Source organism: Chiloscyllium punctatum, chromosome 4, assembly GCF_047496795.1.
Source record: "Chiloscyllium punctatum isolate Juve2018m chromosome 4, sChiPun1.3, whole genome shotgun sequence".
Classification (NCBI taxonomy): domain Eukaryota; kingdom Metazoa; phylum Chordata; class Chondrichthyes; order Orectolobiformes; family Hemiscylliidae; genus Chiloscyllium; species Chiloscyllium punctatum.
The window spans coordinates 6539097-6559548 of record NC_092742.1 but is presented as its reverse complement, the minus strand read 5'-3'; the positions used below and the strand labels follow the sequence as shown (position 1 = coordinate 6559548).

Below are 20452 nucleotides of genomic sequence, written 5' to 3'. Positions count from 1 at the left end.
CAAAAAGCAATACTTCACATTTATTTAAATTAAACTCCATCTGCCACTCTTCAGTGCATTGACACAATTGACTAAGATCTCTTTGAAATGCTAGATGACCTTCTTCATTGTTCGCTGTAAACACCAATTTAGGTGTAACCCACAAACTTTTTAACCATGCCTTCTACATTCTCACCGAAATCATTTATATAAATGGCGACCCGGAATTGATCCCTGTGAATCAGTGGTCACAGGCCTCTAATCCGAAAAACAACCCTCCACCATGACTCTGTCTCCTGCCATTAAGCCAATTTTGCATCCAATTGGCCAGCTCTCACCCTAAATCTATGAATTAGTCTACCATGTGGAATCCTGTCAAAGGCTAATGTAAACAATGTCTACCCGTCTGCCTTAGTGCATTGGAAGCAAGCGTCAAAGAAGACTAAGTCAGATAGGCAGATAGAATTCAACCCTGATAAATATGAGGTGATGCACTTTGGAAAAAGCAACAAGGGAATACTCAATGAATGACAGGCCACTAGGAAGCTCAGAGAACAGAGGGATCTTGCACTGAAGGATCTCTGCAAGTAGCAGTACAGGTTAAGAGAATAGTTAGGGACACTTGCCTTTAATAGTCATGGCATAGATTATTAGAACAGGAAGGTGCTCTTTGAGCAGTCTGGAAATTTGGGTTAAACCACAGCTGTCGTTCTGCAATTATAAGTAGTAGCGACAGGATAGATAGTAAGCAGCTATTCCCCTTAAAGGTTCAACATCAAGAAGGCATCATTTTAAAGTGAAAGGCTGGAGGTTTAGAGGGGATTTGAGGAAAGACTTTTCACCAAAAAGTGATGGCGATCTGGAAGTCATTGCCTGCAAGGATAGTCGAGAGAGGAAACTTCAGAAAGGTTTTTTTTCCCCAATTCATTCATGGCATGTGTACATCACTAGTTCAGCCAGCATTTATTGCCTGTCCTTAATTGTTAAGCGTCAATGACAAACCAGGTGAAGCTGGGAGATTTTCTACCATAAAAAACATCAGCAAACTAGATGGGCTTTCCCTGACAACTGGCAGGTTTCATGGTAATCATTAGATTCTTACTTCCAGATTATTAACGAATTCAAATTTCACCAGGATTCCAATGCAGGTCCACAAAACATTACCTAGATCTTGGGATTGATAGTCTAGCAAAAATACCACCGAGCCATTGCCTACTTGGATGAACACTTGAAATGTCATAACAGGGTAAAGCTAAAGGCCAAGGGCTGGGAAGTGGGACTGCTGTAGATTGTGCTGTTTTGTCAGTGCAGACTCCAACGGGCTGAAGGGCCTTTTCTGTGCAGTGAGATTCCTTGACTCTATACATTGTCAGCCCCCTGTGAATATGTTCAGTGATTGACCATCACAGGGTTCCCCAGGCAGACGCATTGTTTCTGCCTGTTCCTTCCCCACAGAAGTTACTTTTTCCTTGTCCAGTTCCCCCCACCCCTCCTGCACCTACATCCACAATTCTTCTGACGCTTTATGTTGGCTTCCAAATTTCCAGTTTGCTGGCTTCTCCTTTAACTCATCTCTCTTTCTTCAGGTCAAAGGTGGGGCCATGGGTGCACACATGGGCCCCAGTTATGCCTTTCACTTTGTGGGCTACGTGGAATATTCCTTGTTCCAATCCTACTCAGGAACCTCGCCCTCCCTTCTCTGCTACATCAATATCATTGGTGCTGCTTCTCTCTCTTGTTTGGAAATGGAAAAACATATCCATTTCGCTTCCAATTTCCACATTGCTCTCACTTTCACCTGGTCCATCTCTGACTCCTCCCTTCCTCAACATTATTTCCATATCTAAGGCAAGGCTGGCCACCAATATCAATTACAAACCCACTGATTCCCAGTTACCTCTGGTATACATCCTCACACTCTGCTTCCTGTGAGGACTCCATCCCATTCCCTAGGTCTCTCTGTCTCATCTATTCTGAAGATGCTACCTTCTGCATGGACATCTCCGGAATCTTCACTTTTCTCCTTAAATTGAAGATTCCCAGCTACCGTGCACTGCTAAGGGGCCTCTCTCTTGCACTTTTGCCCTCATCCCTTCTCTTCAGTCCCACAACAATGATAGGGTCCCCTGGGTCCTCACCTGTCATGGCCTCCACCTATCCATTGCCCTTTCCCCCGACACCTCCCAACCTCATCTACAGCATAAAGTTCAAGCTGCTATCAGTTCTGAAGGGTCCCTGGACTTGAAATGTTAAGCCTGCAGAGCTTCTCCAGCAATTTCTGTTTCTCTCTGGCATTTGACGTCTCCAGTATACTGGGATCAAAACACACTGTGGCACTGCAGCTCATAACAGAACTTTTGCAAAGTTGACAAACATGTGCTGGATCTGCACAGTTAACATTACCCAACTTCCTTGAAATTTGTGTTTGAAATAAATAGTAGCATTTTAAATTCAGTTGAGGATGCTGCCTGAACTGCTGTGCTCTTCCAGCACCATTAATCCAGTATTTGATTTTCAGCATCTGCAGTCATTGTTTTTACCTTGAACTTGTACAGCAACCCATCATAAAAATGGAATGTGTATTCTTACTGCACATTTCAGAAAAATCGCAAAAGCTTTGTAGCCAAGGATGTGCTTGCCTTCTCAGCCTTGCACAGCATCCTTGCCTCTAGAGGAGAGGGACACTGGTTGCTGCCGCATTATGAACAGCAACACCAACCTGCCCACCCAATACAGCTATTCAGGAGCTAATCTCCTCCCTGTACAGTTCTCCTCTGCATCAGCAGACTTACCCATTGGATCAGCTCACTGAGCCACTCCACATCTCTCTGTAGGACATCTGCTCACTCCAAGCAAAGCCCTTACAATTCATGAACATTGCAGATAATTGCACTGATACATGGCCCTCAAGAACTATAATCACTTTTCCCTGAACTGAAGACTCTCACTTGCTGAGGGTGGGGTGCACGCCACCCTGATGACTATCTTGTATAACACAAAAAACACACCCAGCTCCATGCAGTTTCTTATCATTCAGCTTCTCACTCGTTCCTGGTTCTAAACCATGCAAAAACATACCATGCCAACTTTCTCCAACACTGTTTCCTCCCTCAGCACCAGGCTATTCTTTTCACTCTTAATTCTTTTTATTCCCTCTTCACCACCCAAACTTCCCATAATCATACAAGAGGTATGGTTAGTAAGTTTGCAGCTGACACCAAAATAGGTGGAGTAGTGGACAGTGAAGGAGGTTATCTCAGAGTACAACAGGACTTTGATTAGATGGGCCAATAGGCAGAAGGAGTTTAAATTTAGTGAAATGAGAGGTGTTGCATTTTGGTAAGGCAAACATGGGCAGGACTTATATAGTTAATAGTAGGGCCCTGGGAAAAGTTGCCAAACAAAGAGACTGAGGGATGTCGGTGCACAGTGCTGTGAAAGTGGAGTCGCGGATAGACAGAATAATGAAGGTGGCGTTTGGCCCACTTATCTTCATTGGTCAAACCATTGGGTATGGAGCTGGGATGCCATGCCGTGCCTGTATAGGATATTAGGGAGGCAACTTTTGGAATACTGTGTACAATTCTAGTTGCCCTGCAGAGGATTACAAGGATATTGCTGGGACTGGAAGGTTTGAATTATAGGGAGGGGCTGGGGCTGTTCTCCCTGGAGCATCGGAAGCTGACAGGTGACCTTATAGAGGTTTATAAAATCATGAAGAGGCATGGATAGGGTGAATAGCCAAGGTCTTTTCCCTAGGACAGGGAGTCCAAAACTAGACGGCCTAGGTTTAAGGTGAGAGGGGAAAGATTCAAAAAAGACCTGAGGGGGTAACTTTTTCACCCAGAGGATGGTACGTGTATGGAATGAGCTGCTAGAGGAAGTGGTGGAAACTGGTACAATTACAACATTTAAAAGGCATCTGAATGGGTATATGAATAGGACAGGTTTAGAAGGATGTGGGCCAGATGCTAGCAAATGGGATGAGATCAGATTGGGATATCTGGTCAGTGCAGACGAGTTGGACCAAAGGATCTGTTTCTGTGCTGTATGACTCTCAATTTAAACTACCTAATTTCACAGACATCCACTTGACCTGGCCCATGTACTCTGTAAGAGACCTCAACTAAGCTTTTTGGTCCCTAGAATGAAATTGAGAAAACTGACATCGCTTTAAAACAAAGGACACAACTTCACTGCCTTGTCTGGAAGGAATTGAGACATTAACTGCGACCATCTTCAAGGAGGAGACAGGTCCAACAGTGGAGGTTAACAGAGGGATTTTCCGACTGTCCATTGTGGGAAAGCTTTCTCAACCAACTCCACCCAGTGGCTGAAGAGCTCCTCAGTCTCAATGCAGCTTTGTGCCTTTCAAGAGGCACAATGGACAGGATTGTCAGTGTACAACACATCCAGGAAAAGTGCAGGGCATTGCACCATCCTGCATACATGGCCTCCTTCAATCCCATACATGACCTCCTCTAATCCTTCTACTCTGTCAACTGTGATGGCTTGTGGAATATCCTCCTCAAACTCAGCTGTCTGCAGAAATTTGTCACCATCTTCTGCCCGTGTCACCATGACGTCCAAACCATCATCTTCCCCAAGAGATCCACCCCAGATTCCATACAGTGCAAACTGGAGTTAACAGGGTCATATCATCGCCCCAATGTTCTTCTCTATCCTCCACACTGCAACACTCTCCCATGCCCTCTCTATGATGCTTCCTGCCAGATTGCAACAAACCCACAGGACAAGTGGGAAACTGTTTAACCTTTGACACCTCCAGGTCAGCACCAAGGCCTCCGCAGGTTCTGTCAGTCAGACAGCTGCCGCATGCAGGGATGACCATGAGTGAGCACGCTCAGACACCCACCTATAAACCATCGATACATTCACTGAGGTGTAGGAGCATGGGCCTCAGTCTAAAAACATCCCCAAAACAAAGTCTCTCATCCAGCTGCCTCCTCACAACACTGCCCTCTTCCCAACACGACCATCAAATCCAAAAGGTAAAACTATACTGTGTATCTTAGCATTTTACTTCGACTGAGGGGGGAATGGAACGACAGTATGACACTTAGAAAATATCAACAGGATTACACAAAATCAATATCGAATTTATGACGGGGAAACCATGATTGACAAACCTACAAGAGGTTTGAGAACATAGCAAATAGAACTGAAGGAGGGGTGGTTATCAGAGTTGTTTGGATGGCTGGTCTATAATGTTGGGTGACAGTAACAGCTTGGATGAATTCCCATACCAGCCGAGGTCACCATGAAGGACTCTCTTTCTCAAGCTCTCCCCTCACTTGAAGTATAGTAACCCTCAGGTGAAAGTACCATAGGTCATCTCTGTCTAATTAAAAAGCAGCCCTACAGCTTTTGGAACGTGGTGACTATAACTTTTTTGTAGAATAGATAAGGGAGAAGTAGTGTATATGATGTAAATGATTTTCAGAAGAATGTGTAATATATAATCCCAGCTGGACAAATCAGATCCCAGAAATAAGTCTGGCTTGATAGGTGGTCAGTCATTTCAAACAGTTACACAAGGCTACACAGCATCTTTAAAGATACATTTATTACACAAAAAGATTAAAACCAACCTATAGTTTTAAAAAAATGTTACAACAGATTAAACAAAGTTTTCAACTTATTTCCCAACACCATCAACTTAGAGATATCAACGTAGAGATTCAAACTTAGAGAAATTACACCCCAACTCCACAGAGATCTACTTAACTCTTGACAGTTTTCTTGACCGTGAACTGCGGAGACAATGAGTCTTTCCCAAACTGACTGACATGAACTCGCCCACATCTCGACTATAAGCTCTCAGTCCTAATAAACTGCAGATTTCAAACCAAACTTTCTTGCCTTGAATGTTTCACAGATTAAACTTTAGTACTGAGGTAAGTGTGTTGCCCCAGAACTGCCCCACACTCCTGTATAAAGAGAAAATTAAAAACTTGCTTCTGACCAGTCAAATTGCCTTCAAACTACCCTAAAAACTTTCAGTACCTGATTTCAAAACTAAACTCAATCCTCGATTCAGAACTACAAACAAGTTAATGGTCTTCAATTTTTAAACTACCTGCTGTACACCCCACAGTACAAACTTTACAGTCACACTTCGGGTCCACAACTGCTTATGTTCTGAGCCATGCTGGACTAGGTCACTGTTCCAGAATTCTCCGCACTTCACCAAAGTAACCGACACCACATGCCACTATTTTCAAATCCAATCTCACAATTATACTAGCATATATGAGCAAATCACAAACCTTTTAACACACATGAGGTTGGCATCGATTGACACAAGAAACATTATCAGGAATGAATGGGTCTCTCTCTCAGATTGGAAGATGATAATTGTGGGGTACTGCAAGGATCAGATTAAATGTAATATTTCAAAGTTTGCTGACAACACAAGGCTAGGGATTAAGTTTTGAAAGTGATTTAAACAAGCTTCAAGGTGATTTGATTGGTGACTGAATGGTAAAATGCAAGGAGATGCAATATAATATGGATAAATGGGAAGTTGTCCACTTTGATAGGAAAAGCAGAATTATTTAACAGGGAGTGATTGGGAAATGCTGATGTACAAAGAGATGTGCACTAGTCAGTGAAAGCAAGGATGAAGGTACAGCAAGCAATTAGAAAGGCAAACGATATACTGGACTTAACTGCAGGACTGTTTGAGCTGGAAGGTAAATGCAGGATTGATGATCCATGTCTGGTGAGTCCAGAATCAGCAGGCACAGTCTAAGAATACAGGCCACAATACAGGATACAGGGTCATTAGGCCACAATACCTCCACCATAATCCTCACCACCAGTACCCCACAAGGGTGCGTACTCCTTATACACTCTCAACAGTGTGGCCAATTCAGCTTTATCTCCATTTATGAATTTGCTGATGACACCAACGTAGTGGGTCAGATATCAAAAAATGACAAGACAGTACAGGAAGAAGATCAACAGCTCAGTAACATGGTGTAAAGACAAAAGTCTCTCCCTCAATGTCAGCAAAACGAAGGAGCTCCAGGAAGCAGAGTGGAGAACATAGCCCTGTCTGTATCAATAGTGCTGAGGTGGAGATGGTTGAGAGCGTCAAGTTCCAAGAAGTATCACCAACAATCTAACCTGGTCCATGATGCTACAGTCAAGAAAGCACACTCAATGCTTCTACTTCCTCAGAAGGCTAAGGAAATTCAGCATGTCCACAACGACTTTTACCATTTTTTAAATGGATGCACCATTGAAAACATCCTATCAGGATACATCACAGTTCTGTATGAAAACTAGGCAAAAGTGAGGTCTGCAGATGCTGGAAATCAGAATCTAGATTACAATGGTGCTGGAAAAGCACAGCAGGTCAGGCAGCATCCGAGGAGTAGGAAAATCGACGTTTCGGGCAAAAGCCCTTCTCAAGCCTTTCCTGATGAAGGGCTTTTGACAGAAACATCGATTTTCCTGCTCCTTGGATGCTGCTTGACCTGCTGTGCTTTTCTAGCACCACTCTAATCTAGACTCTGTACGAAAACTATACAGCTCAGTCCAATGCCACATTTCTTCTCCCAGCTTACAGGCAAAGGCTTAAACAGGAGACCTCCTCGCAGATACAGGTCCAGTTCTGGTCGGAGGAGGCAGAGGATCAACTCTGGTGCTGTCTGGAATCGGCTGACTGGGCCGCATTCAAACAGTCCACAGGTACCTTAGACGGGTACGCCACCACCGTCACAGACTTTATCAGCAAGTGTGTGGAGGACTGTATACCAAGGAAGTCAATCCAGGTGTTCCCCAACAGGAAACCCTGGATGAATTAGGACATACAGAACCTCTGAAAACCAGGTGAGAGGCCTTCAGATCAGAAAACCCACTCATATATAAGTATGACCTTCACAGAGCCATTAAGACAGCCAAGGACCAATACCGATCCAAACTCGAGACCCAGACAGACACCCGGCGACTATAGCAAGGACTGAATGACACCACAGGTTCTAAGAGACAGTGCAAGATAGTGGTCGATGACATATACCTGGTATGGCAACTGTACCATTCAAGATCAGAGACGGTTACAGAGAGTGGTGAACTCGGACCAGACAATCACAAAGGCCAACCTCCCATCTACAGAATCCCATCTACCAGGCCCCCTGTCAAGGAAAGGTCACCAGCATTCTCAAAGATCCATCCCACCCTGGGAATGCTTTTCTACAACCTCTACCATCAGGGAGAAGGTACATAATTTGTGAGAAGATTTGTAGCTCGGGTGCTCGTTGTTGTGGTTCAGTTCGCTGAGCTGGGAATTTGTGTTGCAGATGTTTCGTCCCCTGTCTAGGTGACATCCTCAGTGCTTGGGAGCCTCCTGTGAAGCGCTTCTGTGATGTTTCCTCTGGTATTTGTAATGGTTCGCATCTGCTGCTTCCGGTTGTCTGTGTGTGTGGCTTTCCTGTATACCTTTGTGGTGAATTCTCCGTTCAGTGTTCTCTGTACCATCACGTCTAGGAATGGGAGTTGGTTGTCCTTTTCTTCCTCTCTAGTGAATCGGATTCCTGTGAGTGTGGCGTTGATGATCCGGTGTGTGTTCTCTATTTCTGTGTTTTTCACTGTATTTCACTGTACCTCGGAGACAATAACAACCGGAAGCAGCAGATTCAAACCACTACAAATGCTGGAGGAAAGATCACAGAAGCGCTTCACAGGAGGCTCCCAAGCACTGAGGATGTCCCCTAGACAGGGGACGAAACGTCGGCAACACAAATTCCCAGCTCGGCAAACAACCACAACAAGAAGGTACATAAGCCTGAACACACCCACCAGCCAGTTTCAAAACAGTTTCTACTCTACTGTTGTTAGAATACTGAATGGGGGATTCACAAACTCTTAACATTCACCTGTATCCATGTTTTTGTCACTGTTTACTTATTATTTACTTATCTATGCTACTTAACTCTGGGATCTGCGTGTATTGCTCACAAGACAAAGCTTTTCACTGTGCCTGGGACAATAAATTCAATTCAATTCAAATCAAATTCCTTCACCCAGAGTGGCAAGCCTTTAGAATTATCTGCCGCACGAAGTGGTTTAGGCAAAAGATCGATTAGGGCTAAAGGGATGAAAGGTTATGGGATACTGAGTTGGATGCCCACATTGGCTGGCCTCGATAGACCAATTAGCCCACAGTACTCCTCACAGAGTCCCTAGTGTGGAACAGGCCATTTGGCCCATCTCGGAGAAAAAGTGAGGACTGCAGATGCTGGAGATCAGAGGTGAAAACGTGGTGCTGGAAAAGCGCAGCAGGTCAGGCAGCATCCAAGGAGCAGGAGAATCGATGTTTCGGGCATGAGCCCTTCCTGAAGAAGGGCTCATGCCTGAAACGTCGATCCTCCTGCTCCTTGGATGCTGCCTGACCTGCTGCGCTTTTCCAGCACCACGTTTTTCAGCATTTGGCCCATCTGGTCCACTCCTGTTTCAGGGACCCAGACTTTCAATGGTGCAGTCATCATGGAGTTAAATATTTGCAGTTGCAGAAAGTAGATGTTGCATGCATTCGGAAACAATAACAATGCACCAGCAAAGTAAATGATAGATGGTAAGTGAGAGTACAGGAGTGTGTGTGTGTGTTGTGCAGCAGAGGGGGGGATGGGGATAGGGGGAGAATGGGGATGGGGATAGGGGGGGAATGGGGATGGGGATAGGGGGGGATATGGGGATAGGGGGGGATATGGGGATGGGGGGGATATGGGGATGGGGGGGATATGGGGATGGGGGGGATATGGGGATGGGGGGGATATGGGGATGGGGGGGATATGGGGATGGGGGGGATATGGGGATGGGGATGGGGGGGGATGGGGATGGGGGGGGATGGGGGGGATGGGGATGGGGGGGGATGGGGATGGGGGGGGATGGGGATGGGGGGGGATGGGGATGGGGGGGGATGGGGATGGGGGGGATGGGGATGGGGGGATGGGGGGGGGATGGGGATGGGGGGGGATGGGGGGGGGATGGGGATGGGGGGGGATGGGGATGGGGGGGGATGGGGATGGGGGGGATGGGGATGGGGGGGATGGGGATGGGGGGGATGGGGGGGAAGGGGGGATGGGGGGGAAGGGGGGATGGGGGGGAAGGGGGGATGGGGGGGGGAAGGGGGGATATGGGGAAGGGGGGATATGGGGATGGGGATGGGGGGGGATGGGGATGGGGGGGGATGGGGATGGGGGGGAAGGGGGGATGGGGGGGAAGGGGGGATGGGGGGGAAGGGGGGATGGGGGGGAAGGGGGGATGGGGGGGAAGGGGGGATGGGGGGGAAGGGGGGATGGGGGGGAAGGGGGGATGGGGGGGATGGGGGGGATGGGGGGATGGGGATGGGGGGGATGGGGATGGGGGGGATGGGGATGGGGATGGGGGGGATGGGGATGGGGGGGATGGGGATGGGGGGGATGGGGATGGGGGGGATGGGGATGGGGGGGATGGGGATGGGGGGGATGGGGATGGGGGGGATGGGGATGATGGGGATGGGGATGGGGGGGATGGGGATGGGGATGGGGGGGATGGGGATGGGGATGGGGGGGATGGGGATGGGGGGGATGGGGATGGGGATGGGGATGGGGGGGATGGGGATGGGGATGGGGGGGATGGGGATGGGGATGGGGGGATGGGGGGGATGGGGATGGGGGATGGGGATTGGGGATGGGGGGATGGGGATGGGGGGGATGGGGATGGGGATGGGGGGGATGGGGATGGGGATGGGGGGGATGGGGATGGGGATGGGGGGGATGGGGATGGGGGGGATGGGGATGGGGATGGGGATGGGGGTGATGGGGATGGGGATGGGGATGGGGGGGATGGGGATGGGGATGGGGGGGATGGGGATGGGGATGGGGATGGGGATGGGGGGATGGGGGGGATGGGGATGGGGGATGGGGATTGGGGATGGGGGGATGGGGATGGGGATGGGGGGGATGGGGATGGGGATGGGGGGGATGGGGGGGATGGGGATGGGGGGGATGGGGATGGGGATGGGGATGGGGGGGATGGGGATGGGGATGGGGATGGGGGGGGATGGGGATGGGGATGGGGATGGGGGGGATGGGGGGGGATGGGGATGGGGGATGGGGGGGATGGGGATGGGGGATAGGGATTGGGGATGGGGGGATGGGGATGGGGATGGGGGGGATGGGGATGGGGATGGGGGGGATGGGGGGGATGGGGATGGGGGGGATGGGGATGGGGATGGGGATGGGGGGGATGGGGATGGGGATGGGGATGGGGGGGGATGGGGATGGGGATGGGGATGGGGGGGATGGGGGGGGATGGGGATGGGGGATGGGGGGGATGGGGATGGGGGATGGGGGGGATGGGGATGGGGGATGGGGGGGATGGGGATGGGGGGGATGGGGGATGGGGATGATGCTGGCGGCTTTAATGTACTCACTGTCCAAGGAGACGAACTGTCCAACAGCCGAGGAGCCGCCGCCGCTGTTCTCCACAAACTGAACCTCGGAGACGATGATGTTGTCCTCGAGCACGGAGCCACAGGCCGTACACACCGCATCGCCCCGGGCCTGGTCAATGTCAATGTCGGTGCAGCCGCAGGTTCGGCAAACCCGGGAGCTCGACATGGCGACACTCCCCGGCAACCCGACACCCAGCTCCCGATACTCTCCGCAGGAAAGCCCGAGGCTTCTCGGCGATCGGGGGGGGGGGGGGGGGCGGGAATTCCCCCTTTGTCCCTCACACTCCCCCCAGAGGGAGATGCCTCAGCTCCCGGCCCCGGTGTCCCCCCCCTCACAGAGACCCCCCCGGCGGGCTCCGCTCTCTGTCCCCGGGCTCCGGTCCCCTGTCCCGGTCTCGGTCTCGGTCTCCTGTCCCTAGGCCCCTCTCCCGGCCCCGGTGTCCCCTCACAGACACCCCCCGGTCCCGGTCTCGGTCTCCTGTCCCTGGGCCCCTCTCCCGGCCCCGGTGTCCCCCTCACAGAGACCCCCCCAGCGGGCTCCTCTCCCGGTCTCCTGTCCCTAGGCCCCGGTCCCGGGCTCCGTCCCCGTCGCTGTTCAGCCTCAGACTGAGCCTCCCGCCCGGAATCGCTCATTCACCAACTATCAAAGGGGGGGGGGGTGTGGGGGGAGATCAATAGAGTGGAGAGGGAGAAACTGCAAATTATTAAAATAAATACAGCCAACATCTCCACTTTATATTTAAGTTTATAATAATCAGCGTTGTGAAGTAGACTCCCTACTTCGAGCAGAATTGTTTATTATAAGTTATTATTCTGTGACTCCAGCCCCCCCCCCCTTTGTTGCTTAGGTCCACAGGCATGTTTGAGTGTAACCACGTGCTCCCAGTTAAAGGGGCCGTACCAGAAACAACATGTGCTGCCTCTGCAGGCCAGTGTGGAGACGAGCCATTCGGCCCAGTGACTGCATCCTAGCCCGACCCCTACCCCATCTGTCAGACCCACACAGACACCAGGAGAATGTGCAAGCCCCTCACAGGCAGGAGCTTGAAGGTGGAATCGAACCTAGGTCTCCTGGTACTGTAAGGCAGCAGTGCTAACCACTGAGCCACCTGAGTACTCCAGGCCACTGCTCAACTGTAATTCTTCAAGTTCTCTGCTGGAGCAAAGGCCAACCACAAGAGGCAGATCCCTACTTCATGATGAAGGGCTTTTGCCCGAAATGTTGATTTTCCTGCTCCTCAGACGTTGCCTGACCTGTTTTGGTTTTCCAGCACCACTCTAATCTTGACTCTAATCTCCAGTATCTGCAGTACCCACTTCTGCCTAGATCCCTATTTCAACCAGAACAGGGGATCAAATCCAATGCTGATGGCATCAATCTAGTTTGCCAAATAACTGAGCCAAACAGGATAGAATATTTGTACTAATAAACAATACAAAGGCTATAACGTTTGTCATTCCTCAAGAATATCAACCATAAATATTTTTAACAGTATAATTAGACAGCAAAAGGTGAGGGAATGTAACTAAAATAGAGACATATGGCTCTAATATACTTTTGAGGCCTGTTTTGGATACAGTAAACATCCACTTGTGACAGTGACAATTGGCTCAATATGGATCCTGTTATATATCAAAGTCATGGATCAAAACTAGATAACAAGCTCTTGGCATGGGGGCACAGTGGTTAGCACTACTGCCTCACAAACCCAGGTTCAATTCCAGTCTTGGGCTGCTATCTATATGGAGTTTGCTTGTTCTGTGTCTATGTGGGCTTTCTTCGGGTTTCCTCACACATGTAAGGGATCTTGGTCAATGGGCTGAAAAATGGCAGATGCAGCTCAATGTGTGAAGAATTGTGTTTTGGTACAACAATAAGAGTAGGGCATATACAATTAATGTCAAGAGTGTAGTGCTGGAAAAGGACAGCAGCTCAGGCAGCATCCAAGGAGCAGGAGAATCAACATTTTGGGCATCAGCCCTTCATCAGACTCTGATTTCCAGCATCTGCAGTCCTCACTGTCGTCTAGTTGAAATACAATCAATGGTAGGGCTTGGGTAGTGTTGTACTGTCAGGGTTCATCTCCAGAATTCTTTGAAGTTTGCATCACATAAAGACAGGGTGGTTAAAAAGGTATTTGGCATATTTGCCTTATTTACTCAGTCCTTTGAGTATAGGAGTTAAGAAGTTATCTTGAGTTTGTACAGGACATTGGTGAGGATTCTGGTCACTCAGTTATAGGAAGGATATTACTAAGCTGGAGAGGGTTCAGAAGAGATTTACCAGGATATTGCTGGTATGAAAGGTTTGCGTTATAAAGAGAGGCTGGGTGAGCTGGGACCTTTTTCACTGGAGTGTAGGAGTTGAGAGGTGACCTTAGAGAAGTTTATAAAATAATGAGGGATATAGATAGAGTTAATGGTAGTTATCTTTTCCCTAGGATGTGGGACTTCAAGACCAGGCGGCACATTTTTAAGATGAGAGGAGAGAGATTTAAAAAGACATGAGAGGCAATTTTTTTTACACAGAGGTTGGTTCCTGTGTGGAATGAAAGTCCTGAGGAAGTGATGGATGCAGGCACAGTTGCAATGTTTAAAAGACACTTTGATAAGTACATGAAGGATATGGGCCAGGAGTAGGCAGGTGAGTCTAATTTAGTTTGAGATTATGTTCAGCATGGACTAGTTGGACCGAAGGGTAGATTTCTGTGCTGTGTGACTCTACGACTATTTTGTGCAGGCTAGGTGGATTGGCTATGCAAAAAAAAGTCCCATAGTGTCCAGCAATGTGCAGATTCGCCACGGTAAAAATTCCATGAGGGATTACGGGAATGGGGTGGTGAGAGTGGGTCTGGATAGAATGCTCTTTGGAGGTTCAGTGCTGATTCAGTGCTCTTTCTGCACTGTTGGAATTTTATGATTCTAACCCTGGGGCTATCCTATTCCCCAGAAATCAGGAAATTGGAGCATTTTCCCAAATAATCTTAGAATATTGTTGGGATATTTGAAACACTAATTTCATTCAACAGCATCACAGGAACAGGAGTAGGCCATTCTGCCCTTTGAGCCAGTTCTACCATTCAATGAGATCATGGCTAACCTGTGGACTAACTCCATATCCTTTGGCTTACGTCCTTTCATACCTTTGATTAACAAAAAAATCATCCATCTCAATTTTAAAATTGACAACTGATCCAGCATCCACTGCAGTTTGTGGAAGAGAGTTCCAAACATTTACCACCCTTTGTGCTTAATACCGCTCCCTTAGTCTGGACCTAATGTTTAGACTATGCCCCCTAGCTCTCAAACACCCAACTATTAGAAATAGTTTATCTCTGCCTACCCTGTATTTTTCTGTTATATCTTGAAAACTTCAGTGTATTGAGTAGGAGTTGGGAGGTCATGTTGCAGCTGTAAGAATATTGGTTAGGCCACTTTTAGAATACTGCATTCAATTCTGGTCTCCCTACTCTAGGAAAGGTGTTGTTAAACTTGAAAGGGTACAGGAAAGATTTATAAGGGTGTTGCCGGGTTGGAGGATTTGATTTGATTTATTGTTGTCACATGAACCTAAATACAGTGAAAAGTTTTGTTTTGTGTGCTCTAAGGTTTGAGCTACATGGAGAGGCTAAATAGGTTGGGGCAATTCTCCTACCATCTGAAACTGAGGGCTGACCTGATTGAAGTTTATAAAATCATGAGGGGCATGGATAGAGTGAATAGCCAAGGTCTTTTCCCCAGGGTAGGGGAGTCCAAAACTAAAGGACATAGGTTTAAGGTGAGAGGAGAAAGATTTAAAGGGGAACTAAGTGGCAACTTTTTCACACATAAGGTGGTACGTGTATGGAATGAGCTGCCAGAGGAAGTGATGGAGGCTGGTACAATTATAGCATTTAAAAGGCATCTGGATAGGAAGGGTTTAGAGGAATATGGGCCAAATACTGGCGAGTTGAACTAGATTAATTTAGGATACCTATTCAGCATGGATGCATTGAACCGAAGGGTCTGTTTCCATGCTGTACATCTATGTGACTCTTTGACTTCAATCAGATCACCCTTAATCTTCTAAATTCTAGAGAAAACAAATCTAATTCATATACTCTCTCCTCATAACCCAACCCTTGAAGCCCACTTGTAAATTTATGTTGTTTTCCCTTCAAAGGTCAATCTATCCTCCCTAAGGTGTGGTGCCCAGGTCAGTTCACAGTACTCACAGTGGGCTCAAGGATTTTGTATACCTATAACATAAGAATTAGAATTGTGCTGGAAAAGCACGGCAGGTCAGGCAGCATCCACACAACAGGATCTGCCAATTTGACAATCCTAACCTACGTGAAGATTAAAGAAATCTATGATTAATGTTTTTCATATGTCCATTATCTTCTGATGTATTCTCTGTCCCACTGTATCGTGACCATTAGGGGCATATTGGCTACTCCTACTGGCAAACTGGTCTTTTTTATTTCCTAACTCCACCCACATAGATTCTACATCATCCAGTCTAGGATCAGTTCTTGTCAATCATACTTATTCCATTTTGTAATAATAAAGATTCTCTCTCCACCCCTTCCTTCCTGCCCATCCTTTCAAAAAGTCACATATCCTGGACACAGTATTTAGTTCCCAGCTTTGATTTCCTTCTAACCCATGTCTCCACAAAACCCATAAAATCATACCTTGTACCTGTATTTGGATCGTTAGTTCATTTATTTTGTTCCAAATACTGTTTACACTCCAGTAGAGAGTCGTTCATTTTGAATTTATCCCTTTTCTTTCTGTCTGTGACCCTGTTTACTGCAGGTTATCTGTGTTTGTACACTCTGACCCTTCCTGGGCCGCAGTGGTATGAAAGCTACAAAATCATAAACTAGAAAGATCCAATTCCCAGAATGTTTACAAACAAAATCACTTGCATGCAAGAACTTAACAATGTTCACAATGCGCTGACAGTTGCAAATAATCATTGCATCTGATCTGATGTTACTCAGCTATTGCATCAGTATTGTACAATCATTGAAAGAGTGTGTTATCAACTTAAATCTGAAGGTGACCAGGGAAACCAAACACCTGCTTAGAGAGAGTGTATGGTTCCCAGGAATTGCCTGTATGCTGAAGCATAAACTTATAGAATCGGCCCAACTTGTCCATGCCACCCAGTTTTCACAAGCAATGCAGTCCCACTGGCCTGTGTTTGGTCCATATCCCTCCATACCTATCCCATCCATGTACCTGTCCAAGTGTTTCATAAATGACAAAATTGTACTCACCTCCACCATTGCGTGTGGAAGCCCATTCTAGACACTCACCACACTCTGCGTGAAAAAATTGCCCCACTGGACTCTATTGTATCTCTCCCCTCTCACCTTAAACCTATGCCCTCTAGTTTTAAACTCCCTTACCCTGGGGAAAAGCTGTTGGCTATCTACCTTATCTACACCTTGCATGATTTTATAAACCTCTATAAGTTCACCCCACAGTACCCTACATTCCTGGGAATAAGGTCCCAACCTGTCACCTCTCCTTATAACTCAAACCTCCCAGTCCACATAGTATCCTAGCAAATCTTTTCTGCACTCTTTCTAGTTTATCTATAAACTGGTTGTGTCAAAGTGGGGAGGCTATAGAAAGATTTGGACAAGCTAGGAGAGTGGGCATAGAAGGGGCAGGTAGAGTACAATGTGGGAAAGTGTGTGTTGTGCACTTTGATAGGAAGAATAGAGGCATAGACCATTTTCTAAACAGGGAAAGGCTTCAGAAATTTCCAGTTTCACAGGGATGCCGGAGTGATCACCCAGCCTTGTGAGCCCTGAGGTGAAGCCAGACTCGGTCTGGAACAAGACCCAGTGCAGACCAGAGGCTGGGTATTAATGTGGACCGGGTCCAAAGACCATTTCTCTATTAATTTTTTCTCAGTTTTATGATTTATTCCTGAACCTACAATGCCGGACTTTTCTTTTGATTTCTCTATTTTTTTAAGAACCGAAACTGAAAAAGCTGTACCAAGGGACGTTTGTATCTAAGATGGTGCCAAAGGCGACAACTTGCAGAACTTTCACTGCACTCATTTGAGTACATGTGACAATAAAGCTAATTCATTCATTCAATGCCCTCAGTTCCTTCGTCCAGTTCATTCATGTATTCACATGAATAGCTGTAGTCCAACACTGACCCCTGTAGAACTCCTAGTTACTGGCTAACATCCTGAAACACTATTTAACCCTACTCTCTGCCTTCTGCCAGTCAGCCAATCCTCTATCCATGCCAGTCCCTTGGATCAAGGTGGAGTTGCTATTTTGAAAAGGTGAGCAGCCTTCCGGGACCATACAACCTGCTCCTGCTCTTACGTTGTATTTCTTTATAACATTAACAAGTTCCAATCTAATTGAATGACAGGGAGTTGGTTAGTTCAGTTGGGTGAAGAGCTGGTTTGTAATGCAGAGTGATGCTAACAGCATGGGTTCAATTCCCACACTGGCTGAGGTCACCTTGAAGGACTCTCCTTCTCAACCTCTCCCCTTGCCTGAACTGTGGTGACCCTTAGATTAAACTCCACCAATCATCTCTTTCTCAGTGGTTTGGTAAGATTATGGTAATTTTAATGGAATAATTTCCAAATACAGATAGCTTTAGAATATTACAGCTTTTACAATTTCCTTCCCATTTGTTTCACTATGGTGTGACAGAAACAAGTCAGAACATGGAGAGTTTGTGGTCTTAAACTTCATTATTTGTCTATTAACATTTTAAAATGAATATTGAATGCACTAAGTTCTTTACCTTAATTTATTTTATTTTTCATTTATCTTCCAACAGGGATATTTTATGTTCTTTCAACTGCTGTAATGTTGTCTTTTAATAATACTGCTACAACTAATACTATTCTATTATCTCACTGTCTTGCTTGTCGAGCATATCGCCAAGATGCTGTGCTACTGTCTCAACTTTGAGCTGTTGGAACTGAGCACACACTTCTTCCTCATCTGTTTTACTTCGTATTCCTCAGTCCAATCCTCTGGAAGGTCGTGTGTTCAAGCTTGCACTGCAGAATCTTGAACCAAGTGTCGCAACACTGGTGCTTTTTTCTAAAAGCCGTTCCTTTTCTCAAGATTTGGAGATGCCAGTTTTGGACTGGGGTGTACAAAGTTAAAAATCACACAAAACCAGGTTATAGTCCAACAGGTTTCAGTGGAAGCACTAGCTTTTGGAGCGTATGAATACTGTGTCCTTGTTTTTTCTCAGAGGGGTCGTAAACCACTCTGAATCTATTGGTTTGGTACATAGATGAAAGGCCTTTTTTTTGTACGGGCACAAGTAAGACTTTAGGCCAAAGCTTTCATGTTTTTAGAAGTAACCCATATAAGTCAAGGGGGCATGGTCAGCTTTCTAGCTGAGCAGTTCAGTCCTAGAAACTGAAGTTAAGTTAGGAGTTCAGCTGTGAGCTGTGTGGAAACGGGCTGCTAGACTCTCTCTCCTTCTGCCCTTCTAACTTCAACCTGTAAGCCTTTGTTTCATTTTTACAGTCTATAAGGGGTTTGTTTGGGCATATTCCGCACAGCATAATTAAGTCTAGTTTGGATAGACTGAGCTCTGTTGGTGTTCTTTATTCTGTTGTGTTCCATTCCGTAATTTTGTGAATAAGTTTTTGTCTGTTTTAAACCCAGATAACCAACCTAGCTAACTTACTCCGGGTAACTTTCACTGTACACTTATCGAAACAAATTGCAAAATAACGGTCAGGGCTGCCTGCTTTAGACTGTTTTGAGTGGTCTGGCCGAGTCCATAACACAACAATCTAGGCAGACATTGCTTGTCGTCTTTTGGATGAGAGAGTCTCTTTCAGGCACCGGAAACAATCAACAGTGATAGAGACACAGGTTGGAAGTTTTGGGCAAGAGATTTGATGGTGGTAGGAGTGGGAGAGGGGGAGGGGGAAGCAGCCTGTTTAGAGCTGCTGTGATCCCTGCCGCCTGTCACAGGCGGTGGAAGGTAAGCTGTCAAACACAGACCCTTTTTGGGTTAATTATAAAAGGAAGATTGTACTGTTAAAACTAAATTTGGCTATTATCATATTGCGGAAGTTTGCTGCATGCAAATTGGTTGCCATGTTTCCTTCATTACAATAATGACCACTTGAAAAGTACTTCATTCGGCATTCTGTAATTCGTTTTGAGACCTCCTGAGTGCTCCCTGTGTAGTTGGTTACTAATCAATCTGTTCTAAGATCACAGAATTGTTATGGCACAGAATGAGGCCATTCAGCCCATCATGCATGCACTGGCTCTTCAAATGAGCATTAATACCCAATCTCTTTCCTCCGGAACCAACTGAAAAAAAACTGCTTCCGATGCGGTCTCCTCTACATTGGGGAGACTGGACGCCTCCAAGCAGAGCGCTTTAGGGAACATCTCTGGGACACCCGCACCAATCAACCACACCGCCCCGTGGCCCAACATTTCAACTCCCCCTCCCACTCTGCCGAGGACATGCAGGTACTGGGCCTCCTTCACCGCCGCTCCCTCACCACCCGACGCCTGGAGGAAGAACGCCTCACCTTCCGCCTCGGAACACTTCAACTCCAGGGCATCAATGTGGACTTCACCAGTTTCCTCATTTCCCTTCCCCCCACCTTACCCCAGTTCCAACCTTCCAGCTCAGCACCATCCCCATGACCTGTCCGGTCAAGCTTTCTTCCCACCTATCCGCCCCACCCTCCTCTCTGACCTATCACCTTTACCCTCACCTCCATCCACCTATTACACTCTCAGCAACCTTCCCCCCAGCTCCACCCTCCTCCCATTTATCTCTCCACCCCGGAGACTCCCTGCCTCATTCCTGATGAAGGGCTTTTGCCCAAAATCGATTTTTCCTGCTCCTCGGATGCTGCCTGACTTGCTGTGCTTTTCCTTGACTAACCTTGACTCTAATCTTCAGCATCTGCAGTACCCACTTCTGCCTATCACTACCCAATGCCAATCTCCTGCTTTCTCCCCATATCCCTGTACACCATTT

General features: G+C 47.1%; 1 protein-coding gene across 1 annotated transcript in view; it reads right to left on the bottom strand.

Moving 5' to 3' along the window:
- brf1b (BRF1 general transcription factor IIIB subunit b) overlaps positions 1–11984 on the bottom strand; it is a 482080-nt gene extending 470096 nt beyond the window's left edge. Inside the window, exon 1 of the mRNA XM_072568024.1 lies at positions 11423–11984. Within this exon, the coding sequence (XP_072424125.1) occupies positions 11423–11609 (187 nt within the window). The 5' untranslated portion in view covers positions 11610–11984. The remainder of the gene's footprint in view (positions 1–11422) is intronic.
- Between the last annotated feature and the right edge of the window lie 8468 nt (positions 11985–20452).